The 24,931-nt window shown below is 45.8% G+C and overlaps 1 protein-coding gene across 1 annotated transcript in view; it reads left to right on the top strand.

Annotated features, from left to right (window-relative positions):
* Positions 1–24,931, top strand: part of CIT (citron rho-interacting serine/threonine kinase) — a 161,770-nt gene that overhangs the window by 123,365 nt on the left and 13,474 nt on the right. Inside the window, 14 exon segments of the mRNA XM_032431628.1 lie at positions 1,600–1,704; positions 9,008–9,148; positions 9,592–9,699; positions 11,461–11,578; positions 11,860–12,024; positions 15,085–15,222; positions 15,984–16,164; positions 16,834–16,925; positions 17,430–17,534; positions 17,743–17,912; positions 19,152–19,232; positions 19,370–19,505; positions 21,173–21,312; positions 24,509–24,601. Coding sequence (XP_032287519.1) covers positions 1,600–1,704; positions 9,008–9,148; positions 9,592–9,699; positions 11,461–11,578; positions 11,860–12,024; positions 15,085–15,222; positions 15,984–16,164; positions 16,834–16,925; positions 17,430–17,534; positions 17,743–17,912; positions 19,152–19,232; positions 19,370–19,505; positions 21,173–21,312; positions 24,509–24,601 — 1,773 coding nt within the window.

The following is a 24,931-nucleotide window of genomic DNA, read 5'->3' on the forward strand; positions in this document are numbered from 1 at the left end:
AAAGAAATTTCATGTATATACCCAGGTTCACACACACGCACTTTTTCACGCACACAAACACACACATAAAATAAAGCAAGAATCTGAATTTCGTATTTGGTATAACTATTTGTTATTTCGTGATTATAAAAGTAACTGTTTGGGGTCATTGTGGCAGATCTAGAAACCATAGAAAAGTAAAGGAAAAGATGACTGACAATCCACCACTGATCTATTAGAATAAATTTAGATTCTTACTATGTAAACAAGTTTACATCTTTAAAAAAAACAACATAAAAGTAGGGGCTTTTCCTTAGTTACTGGATGTTTTTTGAACATGTAGTTCTAAAAAAACCCTCAACAACACAGAGGTACCTATTTAATCATTTAATCATTCTACTTGTGTTGGAACTTTGAACTTCTTTCAATTTTTTTGCCATCGTGTTATAAAGAACACTATGATGAACATAAATCTTTATGAATATCCATGATTTTCTTACAGAAATAAAATTTCACAGAAATAAAATGATTGGATGCAAGGCTAGAGCTTGCCACTCAGGAACACTCTGGAGTTCCTTGACACTGGCTTACTGTTTTTTTTTATTTTTTACCCATGAGTCAACTAAGGATATTATTTAGAGGTAAATGAACCCTTTTAATTTAACTTGAGTATCTTTTTCTGTTTGATTGTTCTTAGAGTATTCTATAGCAAAGTTCTGCTCATCCTTTAAGACTCCAGACATTGGGGCATGTGGGTGGCTCAGTTGGTTAAGTGTCCAACTCTTGATCTCAGCTCAGGTCTTGATCTCAGAGTTGTGAGTTCAAGCCCCATGTTGGGCTCCATGCTGAGTATGGAGTTTACTTTTAAAAAAAACAAAACAAAACCAGACTCCAGACATTGATATCATCTTTTCTTGAAACTGGTAATTCAGGAAGAATTTCTCTTCTCCATACCCCTCTTATCAAAAATTTTATGTGACAAAGCAATTCTTGTTTGTGTATATGTCTGGTTATGGGCTACTCTCTGCCTTTGTGACTTTATGTAAGATTCTTAAGAGAGTTCATCCATTCTTTCATCCCAAGAGCCCCGATATAATGCTGTGCAAATAGTAAGCATTCAACATTTGATTATTTAATTAAGCTCAGCCAAAGTGATCATCCTTGTCTTAGAACTTGTCATAGCTATTTATGTGACCCATTAGAAATAATACTATCCCCATATAAGGCTTATCTGTGACATGGACCTTTGTGATATACTTTGAGAAAACAATATTTATTTATTTATTTATTTATTTATTTATTTATTTATTTAAAGATTTTATTAGAAAGAGCACACACATGTGAGAATGAGCATGAGTGGGGGGAGGGGCAGAGGGAGAGGGAGAAGCAGACTCTGTGCTGAACGTGGGGCTCGATCCCAGGACCCTGAGATCATGACCTGACCCGAGGGCAGACACTCAACCGACTGAGCCACCCCCAGGTGTCCCTAGAAAACAATATTTATATTCTGATCTTCAGAACTTGATTCTTTACATGTGAAGGTTTGTGGGTATTTGCAAAAGTCATTAGCATCTAGCATTCCTAAATATGATATTATGGCCAATTTTTCCCAATGCCCAGCTCAATGACCTGGAGAAGAAACATGCCATGCTTGAAATGAACGCCCGCAGTTTACAGCAGAAACTGGAGACTGAACGGGAGCTCAAACAGAGGCTTCTGGAAGAGGTGAGTACAAAACACCTGAGAAGTAGAGCCAGCTGGAATTCTGAAGGTGAAAATATGTTGTGTTTAGGTGGTCAGATCCAGATCAGATGTTCAAATTTTGAAGTTTGAATTTTTGAGGAAGAGTAAGGTGGTCACTTAATACTTTTTTGAAGGTATTTAACACGTTCAAAGAATGTGTCATGAAGGTCAGAGGGTCTTTGTCACTTGTATCCCCCCCCATGGTGCTTAAAAGAATATTGAGCACAGATGAGTATGTGCCAAATGGAAGTTTATTAAATATACGGGTGACTGAATGTTGAATTAAATTGTTCTTTTAAAGTTAATATCTAAAGTATATTAAGTTTTCAGGCTGATAAACATCTATGCAAATTAGCTTCATGCACAGGGCAGGGACTTGATCAGATTTATGCTGAGTACTAAATTTCATGAAGACTTTTGCTCATTCATTTAATTCAATTAAAAAAAATTATGCCCTGCCTTTGAGACATGGAATGGAAAGCTCAAATTGGTCTCCCGAACCCATCCCTTATATTATTTCCTGGACCTTTTAACAGAATTCTGAAAATCTCTCTTTAAGTTGATGACTACTTCCCACCCCCAACCAAAGCCCTCCCTTACATATTGAATCACTTATGATTCTGCTTTGTTCATTAGAATTGACCAACCAGGACAAATATACTTTATAAAGATATTTAATGAGAAACAGGACTCCAAGAGTGTTCTGTTTAACCCATAGTGAACCTGATAGTTCAATTAACCAGAATACCTATTCTGGTTCGTTGAGGTTTTATTATATGATACCTCCCGAGGGACTGTGCTGATAGAAATAATACTGCTAAATTATTAACTTTGAAAAGTGTGGTGCAAATTTTGCAGGTGAGTATGAAATATTTTACAGAATGAGACCTGAAAAAAAGTGGATGGGAATTTGGGAGAGTTCTGGAGGTGGATGGTGGTGATGGTTGCATAACACTGTGCATGTCCTTAGAGCCAGTGAACTGTCCACTTAAAAATGGTGAAAATTATAAATTTTATGTATATTGTATCACAGTAAAGATTTTTACAATAAAATTAATTATACACACACATGGGTGGGAAGTTCACCAAAGGCAGCGTTAAGAACGCTGTCATAGGGGCGCCTGGGTGGCTCAGTCGTTAAGCATCTGCCTTCGGCTCAGGTCGTGATCCCAGGGTGCTGGGATCGAGCCCCACATTGGGCTCCCTGCTCAGTGGGAAGCCTGCTTCTCCCTCTCCCACTCCCCCTGCTTGTGTTCCCTCTCTCGCTGTGTCTCTCTCTCTGTCAAATAAATAAAAAAAATCTAAAAAAAAAAAAAAAAGAACGCTGTCATAAAAATTTAAAAATCTACGTGGTGGTCAAGTAGAGAATGATGGTCTTTTATCTGGAATGAATAGGCAATGTCCCCGCTTTAGGCACATGTTGGAAACAGAACAGAAATAATCAATGATCTTGCCTGTCCTATTTTCCTTCCGAAGAAAGAGAGTTGGCTCTGACAGCTCAATACTTTGGTCCAAGGTTACATGGTGAGTCAGTGACAAGGCTTGGAATAGCATACTGGGATCCTGATTCAGTCCCCTCTTTCTCACTTCTAAACGACACGAGAACGTTTCCAGCTTCCCAGTCTGTACCTCACAGATAGATTTTTGAGCAGAGACATCTGGCTGACGTGGAGTTTGAGGCAGATTTCACTGACAGTTGAAACCATTACGAAACAAAGAATGATATTTATTGTCCGGCATGTAGCGAGGATCCTTGGTCGTGGTGTGCATTTTATAAGCATGTGACCAAGGGCTTAACCTGAATGTCGTCTGTTTTTTTCTGAATCATTTTTTAAATGTAAACACCTGACTAATCATCATCACAATGAAAACATAAAACATTTTCATCATCCAAAAAAGATCCCTATGCCCCTTCTAGTTGATACCTTCTGACCCTGGCCCCAGGTATCCACTGATCTGCTCTTTGTCACTACCGATAGCTTTTCTTTTCTTTTTTTTTAAGATTTTTATTTTTATTTTTTTATTTATCTGACAGAGAGAGCACAAGCAGGCAGAGCAGCAGGCAGAGGGAGAGGGAGAAGCAGGCTTCCCGCTGAGCAGGGAGCCCGACGTGGGGCTCGATCCCAGGACCCCGGGATCATGACCTGAGCCGAAGGCAGACGCTTAACTGACTGAGCCACCCGGGCGCCCCCCGATAGCTTTTCTTTTCTAGAATTTCCTAGAAGTGGGGTCATAGTATATATACTCCTTGTATCTGGATTCTTTATTTTTTTTATTTTTTTTAAAAGATAATTTTATTTTAGAGAGTGTGTGAGTGGGGGGAGGGGCAGGGGGGAGAGGGAGAGACAGTGAATCTCAAGCAGACTTCCCAGTGAGCATGGAGCCCGATGCGGGGCTCCATCTCATGACCCTGAGATTATGACATGAGCCGAAACCAAGAGTCAGATGCTTAACCAACTGAGCCACCCAGGCGCCCCTGGATTCTTTGGTTTAGTTGAGCATGTTTTTGTGATTTATCCTTGTTGATGAACGTACTAGCAGTTCATTGCTTTTTATTGCTAAGCAGTAATTGATTGTATGGGTATACCATAACTTATCCACTCACCTGCTGATGAACCTTTGAATAGTTTCTGGTTTTTAGTTACTATGAATAAATCTATGAAAACTTGTGTGCACATCTTTGTGTGGATATGTTTTCATTCCTCTAGGAGGAGCATTGCTGGGTCACATGTGTATGTTGATAACAAAGTGGTTGTTCCATTTTGCAGTTCCAATCCCATAATGCTTAGTATTGTTTAGCCTTTCTCGTGTGTATATTACAATATCACATTGTGGTTTTAATTTGCATTTCTTTAATAATGAAAGATGAACATATTTTCATGTATTTGTCATTCATATATCTTCTTTTGGAAAGTGTAAGTTCAAATCTTTTGGGTAGTTACTTCAAAGTTGTTGAAGATTTCTTGATACTACTCTTTGTCAGATGTATGGATGCTGGATCTTTCAGCCAGTTTGTAGCTTGCCTTGTCTTTTAAAACGGTGTCTTTCAAAGAGCAAACGTTCTTAATTTTTATGAAGTCAAATTTATCAGTTTTTAAAAATGGTTTGTGTTTTCTGTGTCCTATTTAAGAAATCTATGCTTATCCTAAAGTTGCAGATATTTTCTTCTCTCTGTACTACTAGAAGTTTTATAGTTCTAGCTTTTATATGTAGGGCTAGGATGTATTTTGAGTTAACTTTTATGTATGAGAGGAGAGGTTCACTGTTTTCCATAGAACTGTCCTGTTACTCCAGTACCATTTGTTAAAAGACTCTTTTCCTCATTAAATTTTCTTGACATCTTTGTCACAAAGCCATCTACATGTCTATCTTATTCCATTACCAGACCATCTGATTATAACACATCTTGAAATCAAGAGATATTATTGTGTGTGTGTGTGTGTGTGTGTGTGTTTATCATGATAAGTGTACTCTTTAATGCCCATCCCCTATTTCTCCCATCCTCCCACTCACCTCCCCTCTGGTAACCATCAGTTTGTTCTCCATAGTTAAAGAGTCTGTTTCTTCATTTGTCTCTCTCTCTTTCTTTTTTTGTATTTGCTCATTTGTCTTCTTTCTTAAATTAACCCAAGTGTCCTCTTCATTAGGTACAGAGACTTGTAAATGGGGCCAGAATCACAGTCTCAGAGTTGGGAAGAGTTTTTTATGTCATGGAGCCCAGATTCCCAGCCCTTGTTCCATTGTCCCCTTCATCCCTGCCCTTGGCAGACTTTGCTAATGGATATCTCTCCCAAATCTTTCCTCTTGGGCCCGAAATGGCTTTGGAAGCTTTTTTTTTTAAAGATTTTATTTATTTGACAGAGAGAAAGATAGCGAGAGCAGGAACACAAGCAGGGGGAGTGGGAGAAGGAGAAGCAGGCTTCCCTCCAAGCCGGGAGCCCGATGTAGGACTTGATCCCAGGACCCTGGGACCATGGCCTGAGCCGAAGGCAGATGCTTAACAACTGAGCCACCCAGGTGCCCCTGGAAGCTTTTTTGACATGGCCCTTGATAGCCACTATCAGTCCGTTGGAAGTAATGCCAAAGGTGAAAGTCCATTTGCAAATTCTGGTCAAATTAACCGCATGTCTAAGGCAGAGAATCCCTTCCCCAACATTCCCCACCAGTGGGCCTGGTTGAACCTCGGCCTGAGTGCACAGTGCCTGTGGACCTCCCAACCCAGTTTTTCCGGCAACTTTAATTCTCAGAAAGTCCTGTCTAATTTCCATTAAAGCCTATAACTTCCAACCAATGGTTCTATTTCATTGAAACATTTGAAAATAGAGCAGTCTGATATTTCCAACCAAAATAGGAGAGTAATGCTGACTAATGATCAAATTACTTGAGTAATAATTTAAAAACGAATGTTTCATTAGCAATTGCTGTGTGCCAGGTGCCTTTCTGAGTACTTTCCATGACTTGGCTCCTACGGCCTTCGTGACAGTTCTACGAGAAAAACTACTTCTATTATCTCTGCGACAGTCAGTTGGATACCGACGTCGCTCTCCCACTGCAGACCGCCTTCCCTTTCCTAAGAGAAACATTTCAAGTCCCTCCAAGTTTGAAATGTTCTTTTCTGGTAGATTTATCTTTCCAAAGAGAGTTTCTAGAAGTCTGAGTGGTCTGAACAACATGGAGTACAGTGGGACATCTCCAGCTCCATTCCAGGCTCTGTAAGCCTCTGCCAATTACCCACTGACCTGTCACATCGCCACCAACCCTTCCATAAGGTGGTTTTGTTTTTTTTTTAAAGATTTTATTTATTTATTTGAGAGAGAGCACAAACAGGGTGGGGCAGGGGAGGGACAGAGGCAGAAGGAGAGGGAGAAGCAGACCCCCCACTGAGCAGGGACCCTCCCCTCCCTCTGCCACACAGGGGGCTCCATCCCAGGACCCCGAGATCATGACCTGAGAGCCGAAGGCAGACACTTCACCGACTGAGCCATCCAGGCGCCCTTATCAGTCAGTGTCTTTAAAAATCCCGTCCTTTTAGGGGCGCCTGGGTGGCTCAGTCGTTAAGCGTCTGCCTTCGGCTCAGGTCATGGTCCCAGGGTCCTGGGATCAAGCCCCGCATTGGGCTCCCAGCTCCACGGTAAGCCTGCTTCTCCCTCTCCCACTCCCCCTGCTTGTGTTCCTGCTCTCGCTATCTCTCTCTCTGTCAAATAAATAAATAAAATCTTAAAAAAAAAAAAAAAAATCCCATCCTTTTGAACTTTCTCTGGTTGGTTTTGATCCATCCTTTGAGCCACCAGGGTTGTCAGGTGTTCTGGTTCTGTGATCCAGTTCCTTGGTGCGTCCTGCCAGTCTCCTGTCACCCTTGTGAAACCCTTGGACAGATGAAAGCACAGAGCTAATGCTCTCCTTTCAGTCCGACACTGACCCGTGAATAGCCCCCATTTGCCTCTCTCTGGGAAGCAGGTAAATGGTTTTGAAAAGCATTCCACCGAGCAGCAACCTGCCACTCTCACTTGTTTTTTTATTATAGTGAATAAGCAGCCTGTTTCTTGGAAGGCTAACGGACAATTGATGTGTTTGTTCTAGAGAAATATTTTGGGCCCGGCTGTCACCAACCCGATTCTTGTCTCCAGCTCCTTATTCTCTGCTTCCTGCCTAGTAATTAATGTTGTCCTAAAATAGTGGGAAGAAACTAAAGAGGGTAATTTGCGAAAATCACTTGCGCTGTAGGGGACTGATAGCTCCCTTTAAGAGGTAATCTTAGCTGTTTTCTCTGCTCCCCCCTCCCCATATTTTAGGGGTTTCTGTGGTTTGATTCAGAAATTCCAGGTTGGCATACAGGGCAGGTGATCTCTGGTTGCTGACAGTATCTCTTGCTTTACAGAGGACTGATGCGGGGAGGCTGGGAGAGGAGGTCCGCATGGGGAAGACAGCTGGGCTAGGGACAGATGGGGTAGGGAGAGGGGAGCCTGAACTGGATGGAGGGAAGGGGAGACAGACTGCTAAAGCTCCTTGAGCATCTATGGTACTCTGGGCATGGCGCTCAGTATATCACCCAATCAGGGGAGGCATTGTACCCACTTTCAGGTGAAGACACTGAGGCTTCTAGAGGCAATATGAGCTTCCCCTCAGGTCCTATGACCCATACGTGTTAGAGTCCTCATTTACACTAGGGTCCGTAGCATTCCAAAGCCCACGTTCGTTCCACCACACCGTGATGCCTCAAGGAATCCGCTTCCCCTCCAGAGGAAGGGCTGTTGAGGAGTAGAGATGGAAAGAAAAAAAAAACATAGGTGGAGGGAAGCGAAATGGGATGAAGAGGCAAGTTCTGAGGTTGTTGGTAGCTCGGCCTTCTGGGGCTGAGAGCGTGGAGATTAGCCGTTGCCTGCTGGGAAATGCCCGTGGTGGTATTTACTGCTCTTCAGGAGCTCTGCCCTTGAGTCTGCAGAGAGTCTAGGCCACCACGGGAGGGGGTATTAGGGCCACCTCCAGGGTGGTTAGATTGTCACGCCGGGGTCGGATGCCATCAGGCGGTGTCTCCTCAGGGTAGCTGCTCTCTCCTGCTTTTTTAGAAACAGAAGCATTTTAGGAAGGAGAGCCATAAAACCAGCGTCTTTATAGCCCGCTTTATTTTCTGGTTGACTTCCATTGTAAAAATTGGAGAGAGATTTCCAGCACAAAACTATTTCCAAAACACTAAAGTGATTCCGCCCCCCTCCCCACCCCGGGTTTTACTGACTCTTGTGCTGAGTCTGGGCTCTTCTCTTCCTTCCTCCCCACACTGCAAAAGTATCTCCTATGATTGTGGCTATTTGTGTCCTGGTTGGGGGTCCCTCACCCTAACAAGGCGCTCCTTAAGTTAGAGGTGACATGATTCCCCTTTGTGCATCCACAGTGCCTGAACAAAGTGGTTTCTTGTGGTCGCAAATGAGACCTTAAAAAGCAAAGCGAAGGACAAATTGGAGCTTAGCTGTCACTGCAGTAATTCGCAGCATCTTTGATGTCAATTCACAGGGGGGCAATGTTCTTAATTGTAACTGACTAGAAAGACAGACACACCAGCCTGGCCTTCCTCTTACAGTGGGGGTCCTGTGACTTGCTGGCCGTCAGAGATTTCTGGGCAAATTCTTTTTAACTGTGCCCATGCATCCATCTGGGACAGAAGACGGAGATGATTTCAGAAGCCGAAATTTGGCGCCGTGCCTGCAATTAGTTTGGTAACAAGAACAGTGGGGGAACGAGTTGTATTGTCTGTGGTATCGAGACTCCGTTTGGCCTTTCTCCCCACTAGCAAGCCAAATTACAGCAGCAGATGGACCTGCAGAAGAATCACATCTTCCGTTTGACTCAAGGGCTGCAAGAAGCTCTGGACAGGGCTGATCTGCTGAAGACCGAAAGGAGCGATCTGGAATACCAGCTAGAAAACATTCAGGTGAGAACCAGCAAAGGGAATTTACTTAAAAATTGTCTGCGGAGGCAAAGCATCCTGGCCAAAAGCCATCTGGTGAAAAGTTCATTTTCTTTATATTGTGTATTTTTGTGTGTTTTCCCCAAGATTTCATTATGAAAATTTCCAAACCTTCAGAGAAGTTGGAAAATACCTATAATGATCAGCTCTGAGATTCTAATATTAACCCCTGGCTTTTTTTTTTTACACTTTTCCATATACTTATCCATCTATCAGTCCCTTTTTTAGTTTTGTTTTTGGCCATAAGAAAAGGACTAAGTAAGTAAATATTGGCCCAGTGTGGTCTGTGTTGAATTTTCATATGCTAGTATCCTCACGACCTAATTTTTTTATGTTCTTAAAGTACCACATTTAAAAGCATCCTTCTTTCGAGGGCTGAGCTTATTTTTGTTTTTATGAATTTTTAGGTTCTCTATTCTCACGAAAAGGTGAAAATGGAAGGTACTATTTCTCAACAAACCAAACTCATTGACTTTCTGCAAGCCAAAATGGACCAGCCCGCTAAGAAGAAAAAGGTGGGTCCTCGTGTTTGAAAAGTGGGGAGTTTTTGCTCGGTCATTATGATTCATTAAATACCGCTGTGATGGATAATTATAGAAACATCAAAGAAAACAAAACGCACATTCTCTTGTTTTATGTTGGGTTGAAAAGAGGTTTTGAGGTAGTCAGAACAGTCCTTACGAAGGGATGTCGTTAATCACGTCTGTAACACACTACTTTGTGTTCATGGCCTTTGGTGCCCATCTCTGATAAGGGAATTTTTTTTTTTTCCCATTTCCTAAGCAGCTGGGGTGGGGGTGACAGCAGAGAGAAAGGTTTATATGGATGTCATTGTACAAGACTCCAGAGGGATTAGCAGGTCACAGGTACAGGACTATAGAGAGACTATAGGTCATGCGTTCGGGATTCGAGAGAGAGAGAAAGGGGTTCTCAGTTCTATCGAAGGATTCTCAGGGCACATGTACGGGACTCTAGAAAAGACTTGAAATTACCCAGCCCAGTCCTTTTGATTGGCAAAGGCCTGTGAGGAGACCAGGAACCAGGGAATTGAGGTGACTTGCCTACAGGGCCTGCCTGGATAACTAGGCCCTCCACTGAGTGCTGCTCCATCCCTTTAAAATTATGATAGACAAACAAATGAAAAACTATGACCAGAAAGAAAAAAAAAACAACAACAACTATGGACAGGGTTCTATGTAGATGCACCTGGGAAGATTTTTACTACACCTAAAACACGCTTCCCTAAACCACCGAACCCCAACCCCCCCTCCCCGAGGAGGTTTGGTCAGGTGTTCTCAGTTGGAAAAGGTCTCTGAGGAGCTTGCAGTTTGCTTCCAAAGGCATCCCTACCCCGGGAGAGCAGTGGCAACCCCCCTGGGATTTGGAATACGTGAGAGGGGGCTGGAGTGGGCAGTTGGTGCCCGTGGTCCCAGCCCTGCTTGCACTGTAAGGGGCAAGAGTAGCCTTCAGAGGCAGCCCCCTCCTGTGGGGGCTGCAGGGGAGGGAATATTCTGGCCTACCGTGTGACTGTTGGTGCTTGTTATGCTTATGATATTTAATCTTCTTTTATGATATTCAATCTTTTTTTATTTTAGCAGCGGATTGTTATCTGATTGTGTCATGTGCTGTAGCTAGGGTGTTTCCATTGATTTTTGGTTGTTAATTTTTTTTTTCCAGTCCCATTATTCCCTGTGTTTTCCGTTTTTCCCCCTCCGTGTCCAGTACGTGTTTCCATTTGCATTTTTTTTTTTTTTTTTTAGTAAACCCCTTGTTTTGATATCATTTTAGTATTCAGGTTTTTGGTCTCCCTTTTTTCTTTTTTTTTAACACTCATCTCTGTGTCTTGTAACTAAGCGTCATGAGACAAACGCAAAGCAAGAGTGATTTCCGAACCATCCCTCCTGACTCCATCCTCCACTTCCATTTTTTGAGGGTAAAGACTCAGGAAATGGCTCTCCTTCTTGGGAATGCTAAAGGAAGAGGTGGTGGCAGTTCAAGCATCTTGAACCCTCTTGTCGAAAATTTCCGAAACCCTATTTTTTTCCAGCCGGCTGGAATGGGCTGTGGCTCAGTCTCCCCTTCCCCCCCTTCACATGCCATTTTTACTAAATCCGCTTACAGTAAGTATGCTCCTGGCTTTCGTAGTTTGCTCCTCTTGAGTCAGTGTTCCTTTAGCTAGTTTCCAGTGCCAGTTTCCAGGAGTTAGGAGATATCTCTGTTTCCATTGCTAGGGTTTATTTAGTCGACGGAAAGAGGACCCTGCTTTGCCCACACAGGTTCCTCTGCAGTACAATGAGCTGAAGGTGGCCCTGGAGAAGGAGAAAGCTCGCTGTGCAGAGCTAGAGGAAGCCCTTCAGAAGACCCGCATCGAGCTCCGGTCTGCCCGGGAGGAAGGTAGGGGCACTCCCTATGCCACGTCTGTGGAATAAAGGCAGAGGACCCATCTCAAGCAGATTGCTCGTACTAGTCCAGCATCTGTCTCTATGGGCCGGAAGCTCTCGGGGCAGACGGTCCCCAAGTCTGAAAACTTCACAGCATCCTTGGCATTGCCCGGTCGGCACGATGCATGTTCTCTTGGTCTTGGGTCCTCGAAAGACAGCCCAGGGGCAGCCCGCTTGGTTTTGGCCTCTCGGTGACCCAGCTAACCGAAAGGCATCGGACTGGTCTCTCTCCAGCCGCCCACCGGAAGGCCACAGACCACCCGCACCCGTCTACGCCAGCCACCGCGAGGCAGCAGATCGCCATGTCCGCTATCGTGCGGTCACCCGAGCACCAGCCCAGTGCCATGAGCCTGCTCGCCCCGCCATCCAGCCGCAGGAAGGAGTCGTCCACTCCGGAGGGTACGTGCCCACGGAGCCACTGGAGTTCTGTTGAAAATCGTTTTTAATCGACTAAGGAAATGCAGACATACAGTAAAAGTGACAAGTAATAATACTAAGGGTAATAATACCAAAGAGTAAGAGGTTGGTCTTGTCCCCTGTCCCAGTGCCAGCTCCCTGAGTATCCTTCCAGCAGTAGTTCATGCATGTAGGCGCAGGTCATGTGACTGCTGTATCTTATATAATTATATTTCAAGAGTATGAGAAAATTTAGGCGTATTTTCCTCAGCCCTTTTTTCTATTATAAATATCACAGCACATTACGCCGTACCCTGCAAAACACCTTTTTTTTTAACTTAAAATATTATCTCAGAGTGTTTATTAATTCCTGTGCATCGATCTCGTCCTCTGAGAGGGCTGCATGGTATTCACTGGTGTGGGGACATGGGTCACCCGTTAACCCAGACCCCTGCTGATGGGCATTTAGGGTTGTTTGCAGTCTCTCCCTACCAGGAGCACCCTGCAGTGAAACCCTGCACCTCTGAGAGGGCTGCAGCCAGAGGATTAGTTTTTGGGAAATGACTCACCGCGTTCAAGATTATTTGCATTTTGAGTGTTGGTAGTTTGATCCAGTTTATATTCTTACCAACAGTGTAAGAAGTTTTCTTTGCAGTCTTAAAAGTATTCTGTTCATCTAGAGAGGAAAAGGACTTTAAAGAAAAAAGGCCAGGTTGTGAGGGCGATCTGGCTGTGACATGTGACACCCCGTTGATGGCCAGCGTTGATTCGGCTGATGTGGCTGGCTAGGCAGGTGTCCCCCTCCTCCCTCACCGCTCCATGTGTGTGTCGTCCCCCCTGAAGCTGCATGCTTGGTCAAAGGCGGTGGCCTTCCCTGATACCGGAGGACTGTTCTTCGGTCAAGGGCATACGAGTAGCTGAGCTCCCCTGCTAGAACCTTCAAACAAGCTCTCAAGGTCCATTTGTAGGAGAATGTCAGGTGGTCAAGCTTCCAAGACTCCAGATGCACCCGAATGCGGCGCTGCATGTGGCAGTCTGCCTTTCTTTAAAAAAAAAAAAAAAAAAAAAAAAAAAAGGCCAAGGAAGGTGGTTTGGAAGGTGTTAGGGGATCGTCGAGCAGAGCTGTGGGGTAGCGTCATGGTATCACGATGTAACGGGTGTTAGTGGCAAATCTTGATGGTGTGGTGGTGTGTCGGTGGTTCTTCTCCAGTAAATGGTTTTTCTTCGGTGATGATGCCCTCTTGTTTCCTATGTTTTCATAACACTTTGAATCAAAGAGCTTTACTCTTAAAGTCATCATTTTATAGTGATGGTAACACAGGGGAAGAAAATCCTTTCTGGCCATAGTAGTGTCTGTTGACCAGGCTCCGTAGAGCAGCGGCCTGAGAGGTTCTTCAGACCCCAGGCCCCTCCTTCCCGTGTATATTCACTGGGTCAGAGTGCGTTCACGTCATTCATTCCTTGCAGCTTTCTGATAAAGGATGGGAGGCCATGTTCTGTGGAGAACCCAATTTGGATTCAGAAATTTGGATCCCGAGCTTTGCTGTTTAAGGCTGTCTTTAATTAGGTCACTATGGAGAGAGGGCCTATAGCAACCTCGTTATTTTAACAGACTGGAATATAAATGTAATAATTGAATTTTTAAGGCTTAAAAGTTGAGTTTTTTAACCAAAGGAGGTTATTCATGAAAGAACAGGACATGAAGAGAGAATTCTTCAGGCAGTTTATGTATCTAATAATCAGAAATTCTGTAATTCAGAACTGATTTTTAAACTGAATTCTGAAAACTTCTAGATACGGTATTTCATCTGGAAAACAAAACTTTCATGATTAAAATATTTACATACATTTGACTTAAAAGCATTATGTTTCCTTAGGCCCACAAACATCTTTGCTGTCATATAGCCTGGCTTCTGCCAGTAATACGTTCTTTAAAAATACTCCTAATAACTGGCTAATAGAGATTTGAAGTTGATTCCTATAAATCTAGATGCATCTGTTAGTGTTAAAATAGTTTCACACTCTGTAACTAATCTGCTGTAATGGTTTTTTTACAGCTTTATTGAGATAAATTCACACACCATACAATTCACACAGTTGAAGTGTATGATGTTTTTTTATCAAGTGCACAGGGTTGTACAACCGTCGCATTGTAATTTGGGGACATTTTTGGCCTCAACCTTTCCCTCCCCCAAAAGCACTCTACCCTATAGCAGAACTCCCCATTCTCCCCTCTGCCCGGCCTCTGGCCGCCACTAAGCCGAATAGATTTGCTACTCTGGACATTTCAGTAAGTGAGATCATACCGTATTTTTTGTGTCTGGCTTCTTTCATTGAGCATACTGCTTCTGAGATTCACCCATGTTATAGCATTTATTAGTTTACTTTTTCTGGTTGAATAATATTCTATTGTATGGATAGCACATCTTGTTTCTTAATCCACTGATAATAATTTGGGTTGTTTCCACTTTTAGGCCATTATAAATAATGCTGCTGTGAACGTTGTATGTTGTGGCCACGTATGTTTCCAGTTCTCTTGGGGACATACCCAGGAATGGAATCGCTGGGTCATACCATTGCTGGGTGATCCTAAATTCAACTTTTCGAGAGACTGCCAAACTGTCTTCCGGAGTGGCTACACCATTTGACATTCCCACCAGCAGTGTATGAGGGTTCTAATTTCTCCACATCCTCACCAGCACTTGTTTCCTGCATATTTGATTCTAGACGTCTGGGTGGGTGTGAAGTGGAATCTCATTGTGCTTTTGATTTGTGTTTTTCTAATGACTAGTGATTTTGACCATCTTTTCATGTGCTTCTTGGTCATTTATTTATCTTCTTTGGAGAGATGTCTAGTCAAATCCTTTGCCCGTTTTAAAGTTGGGTTATTTGTCTTTTTATTATTGAGTTGTAAGAGCTTTTTATATATTCTAGCAACAAGTCCCTTGTCAGAGATATGATTTACAAATATTCTTTCCCATTCTTTGGGTTGTTTTTTTTTACTATCTTGATGGGATCATTTGTAACACCTTATGATTTTTTTTTTTTTTAATTTTCCTTCAGAATTCAGTCGGCGTCTTAAGGAGCGCATGCACCACAATATTCCTCACCGATTTAACGTAGGATTAAACATGCGAGCCACGAAGTGTGCTGTGTGTCTGGATACTGTGCACTTTGGGCGCCAGGCATCCAAATGTCTTGGTAAGAGCAGCGGCTGTGCGTTCGCAGTGGGGACCTGCCTGTCTCCACCCGAACAGATCTATCTGATGGGAGTGGGTGGTTTTCTTTTCTTTTTTCTTTCTTCTTTAAAGATTTATTTATTTACGTTAGAGAGAGTGGGGGAGCAGAGAGGGAGGGGTAGAGGGAGAGAGGGGGGGACAATCTCAAGCGGATTCTGCGCTGAGCTTGGAGCCTGACGCAGGGCTCGATCTCACGATCCTGAGATCACGACCTGAGCCCAAACCAAGAGTTGGACACTCAACCCACTGCGCCACCCAGGCGCCCCTGTGTTTTTTCTTTTTAAATTTTTCATCCTGTAGTACATTCATTTTCAAGCTTTCAGTTTCAGTGGGAGGACACTATTTTTCCCCTGTTAAAGGAATGAGCTTATCCGTGTTTCCAGCTCATGTCTCCACCGCCCTGTGCAAAAGCAAAACACCTTGTGCTTTGCTAATTTCCAGCCCCCTCTTTTTGCCCAGGTTGCTCTCTCCCCACTTTTAGGCTGTGTGTTGTCTCCAGCTGCACTGTGCAAACGGGTCCCTTACACACCTGTTGGTGGCGGCCTGGGGAGAAGCCGGGAACACCGTGTCGAGAACACTTGGCTCCCTCGTTTCCTTTCTCTGTCGGGGCCTGGCTTCTGGTCAAGCTTAGGGATTGCCTGGGTGTTGGGGCCTGGCGGGGGCTTGGCTGGCAGAGGAGAGCACGGGCCAGGGTCTGCCAAGGTGTTTTCTGCTTTTCCCCAGAATGTCAGGTGATGTGTCATCCCAAGTGCTCCACGTGCTTGCCGGCCACCTGCGGCCTGCCAGCCGAGTATGCCACACACTTCACCGAGGCCTTCTGCCGCGACAAAATGAACTCCCCGGGTCTCCAGACCAAGGAGCCCAGCAGTGGCTTGCACCTGGAAGGGTGGATGAAGGTGCCCAGGTATTGTCCGCGTGCCTCGGGCTGGGGCAGGTGCTGGTGAAGACACCACCCCAAAATAGGCCGCTTGGGAACAAGGAATATTTGGAGCCAAAGGCACGTGACAAACCCCGGTCTCAGAAGGACACCCTGACCTCCCCTCTCTCTTCCTGAAAGTCGGAGATGCGATTCCTGTGTAAAAGCAGCCCTCCCTTTTCCAGGAGGAAAGGCGGATTATCACCAGAGACAGGGAATCAGGGCCTACAGAGAGAACTCTGCAAGGAACCCTTGTTAAAGTAACCTTTTATCTTCCTTCTGTCTCCTGCACCATTTTAGTTGCTTTTTCATAATTACTAGTCTTTGTTCGAGCCAGTGTACAAACACATAGGCCTCTCCACTTTTGGGGCCTTTACTGTCTGGGGGAGACTCCCGGGAACATATAAATTAAAATTGTATGCTTCTCTGCCATTCGTCCTTCTGCTACCAGGGGCATTCCTGGGCCAGCCACAGAACCTACAAGGGGTAGCAGGAAGCTTCGCGGCCCCTGACAGAACAGCCCAGGCCGCTCCCATTCCTGAGCTTTCCCTGGGAAGCCTCTTGACTAGGATTCCCTCTCCCCCTCCCCGCCACTCCTCCCCCTTCCCTGTGATTCGGGCTCCACACCCTTGTTCTTGTCCATCCCTCTTTTCCCAGGAATAACAAACGAGGACAGCAAGGCTGGGACCGGAAATACATTGTCCTGGAGGGATCCAAAGTCCTCATTTATGACAATGAAGCCAGAGAAGGTAAATTAATAATTCAGGGGGAAATTTCGGTGCACGTGGTTGACGCAGGTCTCCCAGTCTTGGCGTGAAGGCTTTGTTTCTCGGACTGCGTCGCAAGCCTTCTACGATTTCCCATTTTTGAAATTAAAAACCAAATGACTTCGCTAAAGGTTATTGGTACGATACTCACGTCTATAGGTCTCCCCTCTGAAGAACCCGCAGGGTGCTGCCCTGAAGATTCTGCCTGCTAATACACCTTCAGAGAACTTCTGCCTCAGTCAACTAGCCCATAAATCCGCATCGTCATCAGAAATTTGACTGTGCTACTCATCTGACACACTTTATTTTGTTTTTATCTTCCCTCTCCGCCTTCTCTGCACACCTTTCTCCTTCCTCCTTTGTTCTCGTGTGCCTCTCTTTCCACGCATACTGTCTCTCTTGCCCTGTCTCTCTCTCCTTCTTTTCTCCCCTTGTTCCTGTTCCTGTTCTTTTGGTTTTCTCCCTGCCCTTCCTCTCTGCCCCAAGCTGGACAGAGGCCGCTGGAAGAGTTTGAGCTGAGCCTTCCCGACGGGGACGTATCTATTCACGGCGCCGTGGGTGCTTCTGAGCTTGCAAACACAGCCAAAGCAGGTGAGGGAAGCAGGAGAACCCACCGGGGGCGCGCCGGGCTTGCTCAGCCAGCGGGGCTGCAAGGGGCCACTCTCCTCCGCTCTCCAGTCTCAGGGGGGACTGGGACTTGCGTGCTTGGGAGCGGGGATCTCTGACACCTCAGGGCCTTCCCTCTCCTGGGCGTGAGGGAAAGCCACACCCAACCCCTGCTCTCTGTCCGATCCCCTAGATGTCCCCTACGTACTGAAGATGGAGTCTCACCCGCACACCACCTGCTGGCCCGGGAGAACGCTCTACTTGCTGGCTCCCAGCTTCCCTGACAAACAGCGCTGGGTCACTGCCTTAGAGTCCGTTGTCGCAGGTGGGAGAGTTTCTAGGGAAAAAGCAGAAGCCGATGCTGTGAGTATGAAGATGGGCGCTGGAGCTTGTCTTTGTGACGTGGGCTGACGTGGGAACTGACCTGAGTGCCGGGAGCCCTGTTGCTGCCTCCCTGAGGGGCGATGGTCCGAGACTGTCGTGACTGGGGCGCTTGTGTGACCAAGACACGGGCTCTGCGCTGGCTTGTCTGGTGTCACACGCCCTCCCTCTGCAGCCCTTTATAACAGGGGAGTCAGCGCCGTTAGCGAGCGCTTGGGGCGCAACAGGTCTTGGTCATGGCGGCAGACATACTCAGACGGAGATCCTCTTCCTCGTTTACTCTGATGAGTTTATTTCACGACTTGAGTTGCAAGCACTTGGCCACGAAGCAGCGCAAAAGTCTGCCAACTCGGGGAGGGCTTTCCATAACCTTCTCCATAGCTTCCACATGATCTCCTCTGTAGGCAGGCTCGGGATCCTACTTCTCCTTAAGACGGCAGAACCGTAGGTGTGCCTTGATTGGCATCACTCCTCCGGGAAAGTTCCAGAATATAAGCAGGGCTCCTTGCTCATTGGCGTTTTCTCCACCCAAGACCAAACACTGGGCTCCTAGTAAACACGTTCGGTGTTTGCAGGGGCAAACTTCTTAACCATGAGCCTCCCGAGAGGAGCTTGGCTCACTGGGTGGACCTGTTTTGATGACTTGTTCTGTGGTTCCCTGTGCGAGCCTTTTATTGAAATCCACGTTAATATGTGCACAATAGGGCGGCGACTGTCTCTCCTACGAGCTTCTGCCTGCGTGGGTTCAGGTAAAGAGATTCAGAAGCTTTTGCTGCTTCGCTGCCGACCCTGGGCTTTGTTCTTTGGCTGCAGCCTGGAGGGGAAGGAGCCTTCCATGTGGCTTATTAACCCTCTGCGGGTGACATCTCTTTAGCGTCAGTTTATTTCCTACCGCAGAAAATCTCTCAGTGTCTACTTCACTCATTTATTTCTGCGTCCAAGCCGGGGCGTAACTCTGATGCTAATTAACAACCGCCCCGGAGGTACCAGAAACATTCACCTGCTGCCTTTTGAGCTCAGATCAAAATACGGGGCAAGCCAAGAGCAAATGTGTGTTTCTGGCGTTTTCAGGAGTAACCTTACTTTCTTCCTGGCACCAAACTTCTCTCCATTCTTGCTTTTGTCTTTCTGGATGGTTTGGTTATGAACAGCTCATACTTACTGTGCCTTGTTTTTTTTTTTCTTTTCTTTTCTTTTCTTTCTTGGTTCCAATATGAAAAGAAATTGCTTGGAAACTCCCTGCTGAAACTGGAAGGTGATGACCGTCTGGACATGAACTGCACGCTGCCCTTCAGTGACCAGGTAGCGCTGTTCTCCGGACACTGGCTGTAGTCCCCCCGAAGTCACGAGACAAAGGGCTCTTGCTTTTCCTACGCTTCGGGGTTGTCGTGGGGACGTGGTTGTGCTTACGCTCCGCCTGTGGACTTCTGTTCCTGCAGGTGGTGTTGGTGGGCACTGAGGAAGGGCTCTACGCACTGAATGTCTTGAAGAACTCCCTCACCCATGTCCCCGGAATTGGAGCGGTCTTCCAAATTTATATCATCAAGGACCTGGAGAAGCTCCTCATGATAGCAGGTGGTAGGGCAAGGACGTGGCGCTTTCTTTTCACTGTCGAGGGAAACTATTTGAGACCGAGTGTCACGCCTGTGAAACACAAAGGCAGCCCTCTTGGTGGCAGATGGGAGCCAAAGCGGCTCTTTCCTCCGGGTCCCCATCGGTGCCCGAGCTGATGGCACTCTCGGCCCAGATTCACTCCCGTGGTGGCCTGTGTGGCACAGTCTGACACCCCCAAGGAACACTTCACCGTCATGCCGAGTGAGGACTAGTGAGCCCCGAAGCGTCATGAACGGCAGACCCTTTGATGTCGACGTCATGGTGACGTCAACGCCATCGTGAGCCGTGGCCTTCTGGGAGCTTGCCTGCTGTTAGCATGTGGCCTCTCACCTCTCTGGGGCCCCTCGGGGACCCCTGGGCTGTTCACCACTGTTAGCAGTTTGCCATATTTTTACTCTCTTCCTCTACAAACGCGCACGCACACACACTAACTGCTGAACCGTCTGAGAGTCCCTCGCAGCTGTGACCCCAAAGTCTTTAGCATATCAGCTAAGAACAAGAGCATTCTCTTACACAACCACGGCAGAAAAAATTTTTTCTCTCTTTATTGGCGGTCCTTTTTTTTTCTTAAGGGAAAACAGTAATTTTTGGCTCAGTGTTCGAAAACATCCACAGCCAGGTCTTGTTTCAGGTGTGGCCGGATGCCTCTGGGGGTGAAGTAATAGGGTCAGGAACTGGCCTTTCTGGGTCTTCCAACACTCCGTCTCTTTGCCTCTTCTGTTTCTTTCTTTCCGCTTGCTTGCCTCCCTTCCTGTTCTTCCTTTCCTTCCTTGCCCTCCATCCCCACCTTCTTCCCTTCCTTCTTGACTTTAGAGTGGTTTTAGGCTCACGGCGAAATTGAGCAGAAAGTCCAGAGAGTTACCGGATGCCCCCTGCCCGCACTGTCACCATCCCCACCAGAGTGGCACACTGGCCGTAACTGATGAACCCACAGTGACACATCGTCACCCTGGCTCCCCGGTTCCCATTAGGGTTCACTCTGGGTGGTGTCCCTCCCATGGGCTTAGACAAACGTGTCAGGGCACAGACCCACCATCGGAGTATCACACGGGATAGTGCCACGTGGCCCAGTTTTTGGAATTCAAGAAATTTAACCCTTGCTGTAATGCAGTTGTCTGATACGCTGCCCGGAGTCAGATTTTACCCGCGCCTCCAATAATGTCCTTTCTGGTATTTTTTGCCCTGATTTGTGATCCCGTCCCAGGTCGTGCATTACGTTTAGTGGTGTCCCCGTAGTCCCCTGTAATCTGGAATGGATTTTTGTCCTCCATGACATTGGCATATTGGAATAGTCCAAGCCTGTGGTTTTATAACATGTCCCGTCGGTGCTCCTAACCCATCCTTCTTTCCACTTTGGTGGGAGCATGTTTAAAAGTCCAGTTCATGCTCTCGGATTTTACGTCTGCAGAGGTTTTTTTTTTTTTTTCCATCCCAGCATCTTGACCAAGAAGCCAGATGTTTTTCACTGTACTTCTAAAACTTGGACTGGAGCCGTGTAGACAGGACTCTGTGGAAAACTGTTCATCTGCGTGGCCCCGCCTGGCTCCTTGTGAGGAGAGGCAGAACTGCCTTCCCATGTCTCTGCTTCCCTGCCTCACACTGACCTGAGGCTCTTCCGTCCCCCTCAGGAGAAGAGCGGGCTCTGTGCCTTGTTGACGTGAAGAAAGTGAAGCAGTCCCTCGCACAAGCTCACCTTCCCGCCCAGCCCGACATCTCCCCCAACGTTTTCGAAGCCGTGAAGGGCTGCCACTTGTTTGCCGCCGGCAAGGTAAGCTCTCCTCAGGGCCTCGGCGGGCCGAGTGTTCTGGAAATCAGCTCTGCCCCCCTTTCTACGGGGCTCATTGATTTGACCTTGAAGACTAACTGTCCTCTCATTGGGTTAAATTTCTGTTGCTTCCTTTAGGCACACGGAACAATTTGTGTAGCCATGAAATTTGCACAGGCTTTGAGTCCAAAGGAAACGTCAGAGAGAAAAATGAGGATAAAATTAACAAAACTAAAAGGATGATCCATAGTTTAAAAAAGTGTGTGAGGGCGCCTGGGTGGCTCAGTCGTTAAGCGTCTGCCTTGGGCTCAGGTCATGATCCCAGGGTCCTGGGATCGAGCCCCGCATCGGGCTCCCTGCTCCACGGGGAGTCTGATTCTTCCTCTGCCCCTCCCCCTTGCTTGTGATCTCTCTCTCTAGGATAAATAAATAAAAAAATCTTTAAAAAAATAAAATAAGTAAAATAAATTTAAAAAGTGTGTGTGAGTGTGTGCGTGTGTGTGTGTGTGTGTGTGTATGATGGGAGTCCTTTTTATTTTCATTTTTTTTTAAAAAAGGCTCCACACCCAGCATGGAGCCCAGCATGGGGCTTGAACTCACGACCTCTGAGACCAAGACCTGAGCTGAGATCAAGAGTCGGCTGCTCAACTGACTGAGTCACCCAGGCGCCCCTAGTCTTTTTTTTTTTTTTTAATCTAACATGGAACCCCATGTGAACTAAGTGACAAAATGTTTTATTACTAAAAACTTGCAAATTCTGACTTACGACATTTATATAACATAAAGTCAGTTCCTGATAAGTTAATTCTTTGGTAGCTAATAGCATATTGATTTTGGCACATAAATACATTTGCTTGCCTGCTTCTTTAAGGAAATTTTTTTTATTAAAAAAAATTAAGAGTATTTGTGGGTGCATACACGTGAACATATATAACTTTTTTTTAAAGATTTTATTTATTTATTTGAGAGAGAGAGAGAGCACATGAGAGGGGGGGAGGGTCAGAGAGAGAAGCAGACTCCCCGCTGAGCAGGGAGCCCGATGCGGGACTCGATCCCGGGACTCCAGGATCATGACCTGAGCTGAAGGCAGTCGCTTAACCAACTGAGCCACCCAGGTACCCCTGAACATATATAACTTTAATAAAATCTGAATCAAGCATTTGTAGACTCCCTGAGGCTACTGGAGTTCTCCCGTTGTAAACCACTGCCTTTCCCTACTCAGAAGACTGTTCACTGGGTATTTGGCGTTTAGTCACTCAGTCAACGTTTACCTAGCACATCCTATGTACTTGAGCGAGCCTTCAGAGGGGTCTGTGCTGAGGGATGGAGGACCAACAGGGGAGGGGTGCAGTGGGCCACAGGAACCTTCTGGGGGGGGGGCTTGACCTTGGCCGTGGCCACTGTTCTTGAGGACTTTTGGTTTCTGAAACCCTCTGGCCATGGGGCTGGTGGGATTCTTTTCTGAGCCACTTTTACAACGCTTGGGATTAACTGTGGCAACAAGAAGAAGAGGACAGAATATAAAGGAAGAGGATGGCTGGCCTAGAGTTTGCAAAGATTTCTCGGAGGAGGTGAATCTTGAGGGACTGATAAAGGACGTTGCTGGAAGGACCCAGGATTTCCAGATGGGGACCCAGCAAGGAACGCTGCACCTTTTCAGTTTTATCAATTCTTCTTTTTAAAGAGAACATTTTTTTCCTCTCCTTTTTTCTGCTTTTTGTTCTTTGTTGTATATTCTCTTATAGCTGTTGCATTTTTTTATCCCTAATATTACTTGTGCTGGATCTCTCATTCATCTTAATTTCATCAGCATTATACCGATTTTACTAATCTTTATAAAGGAGCAGCTTCGGGCTGTACTGATTCTTGCTATGATAGCATTATCTTATTTATCATTGATTTTTGCTTTTTCCTTAATCTTTGTTTTTCCTTCCTTCAGTTTTCTCTGGCTTTCTTCCGTTGTTCTCTTTCTAATCTCTTGTTTAGCTAATTAATTTTCAGGTCTTTTTTTTTTTTTTTTAAAGATAAGCCTTTTAAGGCCATACATTTTCCCTCTAACTACAATTTTAGTCACATCCTGTAAGTTTTTATCATTCCACGTATTTTAAAATTTCTTATGATTTCTTCTGTGAATGATGAGTTACCTAGAAATGGGCATTTTACAGTGTTGGAACTACTAAAAAAATAGGTACATTATAAAATTATAACATCTAATAATATAAACATCCCCAAACTCACTACCCACCCCAAGAGCTAGAACATTACTAACAGTTTCCATTTTCCTGTGTGTTCCTTCCCTCTCCCATCCCATCTCATTCCACCCCTCCCCGCCAACTGCTGACCTTCATGTCAGTACTGATTTGAGAAGCTTCTTTTCGCCCTTGGTGAAATGACAAAGACCTGATACTGGGAGGCGAAGTAAGAGTGATTTAGCTGTTCCAGAAAAAGAGAACTCCACGTACACAGATCTTAGCTAAGAACTTTTCTCTTTGAACCACAGTCTCTAAATTCTTGAGGTAATTTCTACTGCCTTCCTCCCTCAGGGTAAGATCGTCAAAAGACGCAGTCTCTAGCAGAAGGTGCGTACACACCAAATGTGTGTCATGTCACGTGATTTCCAGGGGCCTTTGCCAGGTCTTTGTTAAATCAGTGGTTCTTATCCAGGGGCAGTTCTCTCCCGCAGGGAACACCGGGCAGTGTCTGGAGACATTTTTGGCCTTCACAGCTGGTGGTAGTGCCATTGGCATCTAGAGGGTAGAGCCCAGGGTTGCTGCTAAACACCCTACAACGCACAGAACAGCCTCTCGCCACAGAGAATTATCTGGTCTGGTGTCAGTAGTACCGAGGTGGAGAGACTCTGCTCTAAATTGGTGTTACGTTCCTAGTTTTGTTTTTTTTTTTTTTAAAGTTTCTTCTGTCTTATATATATATATTTTTTAAGATTTTATTTATTTATTTGAGAGAGAGAGAATGAGAGAGAGCACATGAGAGGGAGGAGGGTCAGAGGGAGAAGCAGACCCCCTGCTGAGCAGGGAGCCCGATGCGGGACTCGATCCAGGGACTCCAGGATCATGACCTGAGCCGAAGGCAGTCGCTTAACCAACTGAGCCACCCAGGCGCCCACGTTCCTAGCTTCGCTACGGAGCCAGCATACACACCAGTGAGCCTCTTTCTCTTCGTTTCCCTGATTGCTTTTCAGATTGAGAACGGGCTCTGCATCTGCGCAGCCACGCCCAGCAAAGTTGTCCTTCTCCGCTACAACGAAAACCTCAGCAAGTACTGCATTCGGAAAGTAAGTCCTGGGCCTCGGCCATCCTGCTGTTCCCCCACCTAGTGTGGAAAGTGTGCTGCTCAGGGACCAGTGTGTGCCCGGTCCCTTCAGCCTGGGTGACCTCCAGAGAGAGACAGACAGACAAGCAGACACACCCTTCCTTCCTGGAGAAAGCTCCAGAGCCCTGAGTAGCTGCAGTTTTCCTTCTCACTTTCTTTCTCCTGCCTGTGAGCTGCCTCTCCAGCCAGCCCAGTGAATTCAGCTCTTTGTTAAGGGGAAAGGAAGCAGGCTGATGGAAGAGACACTTTTAAATTAGCATAAAAAAGGAAAGAGCTCTCTCCGAGAAGCTAG

This window comes from Phoca vitulina, unplaced genomic scaffold (assembly GCF_004348235.1).
Source record: "Phoca vitulina isolate PV1807 unplaced genomic scaffold, GSC_HSeal_1.0 scaffold46, whole genome shotgun sequence".
NCBI lineage: Eukaryota > Metazoa > Chordata > Mammalia > Carnivora > Phocidae > Phoca > Phoca vitulina.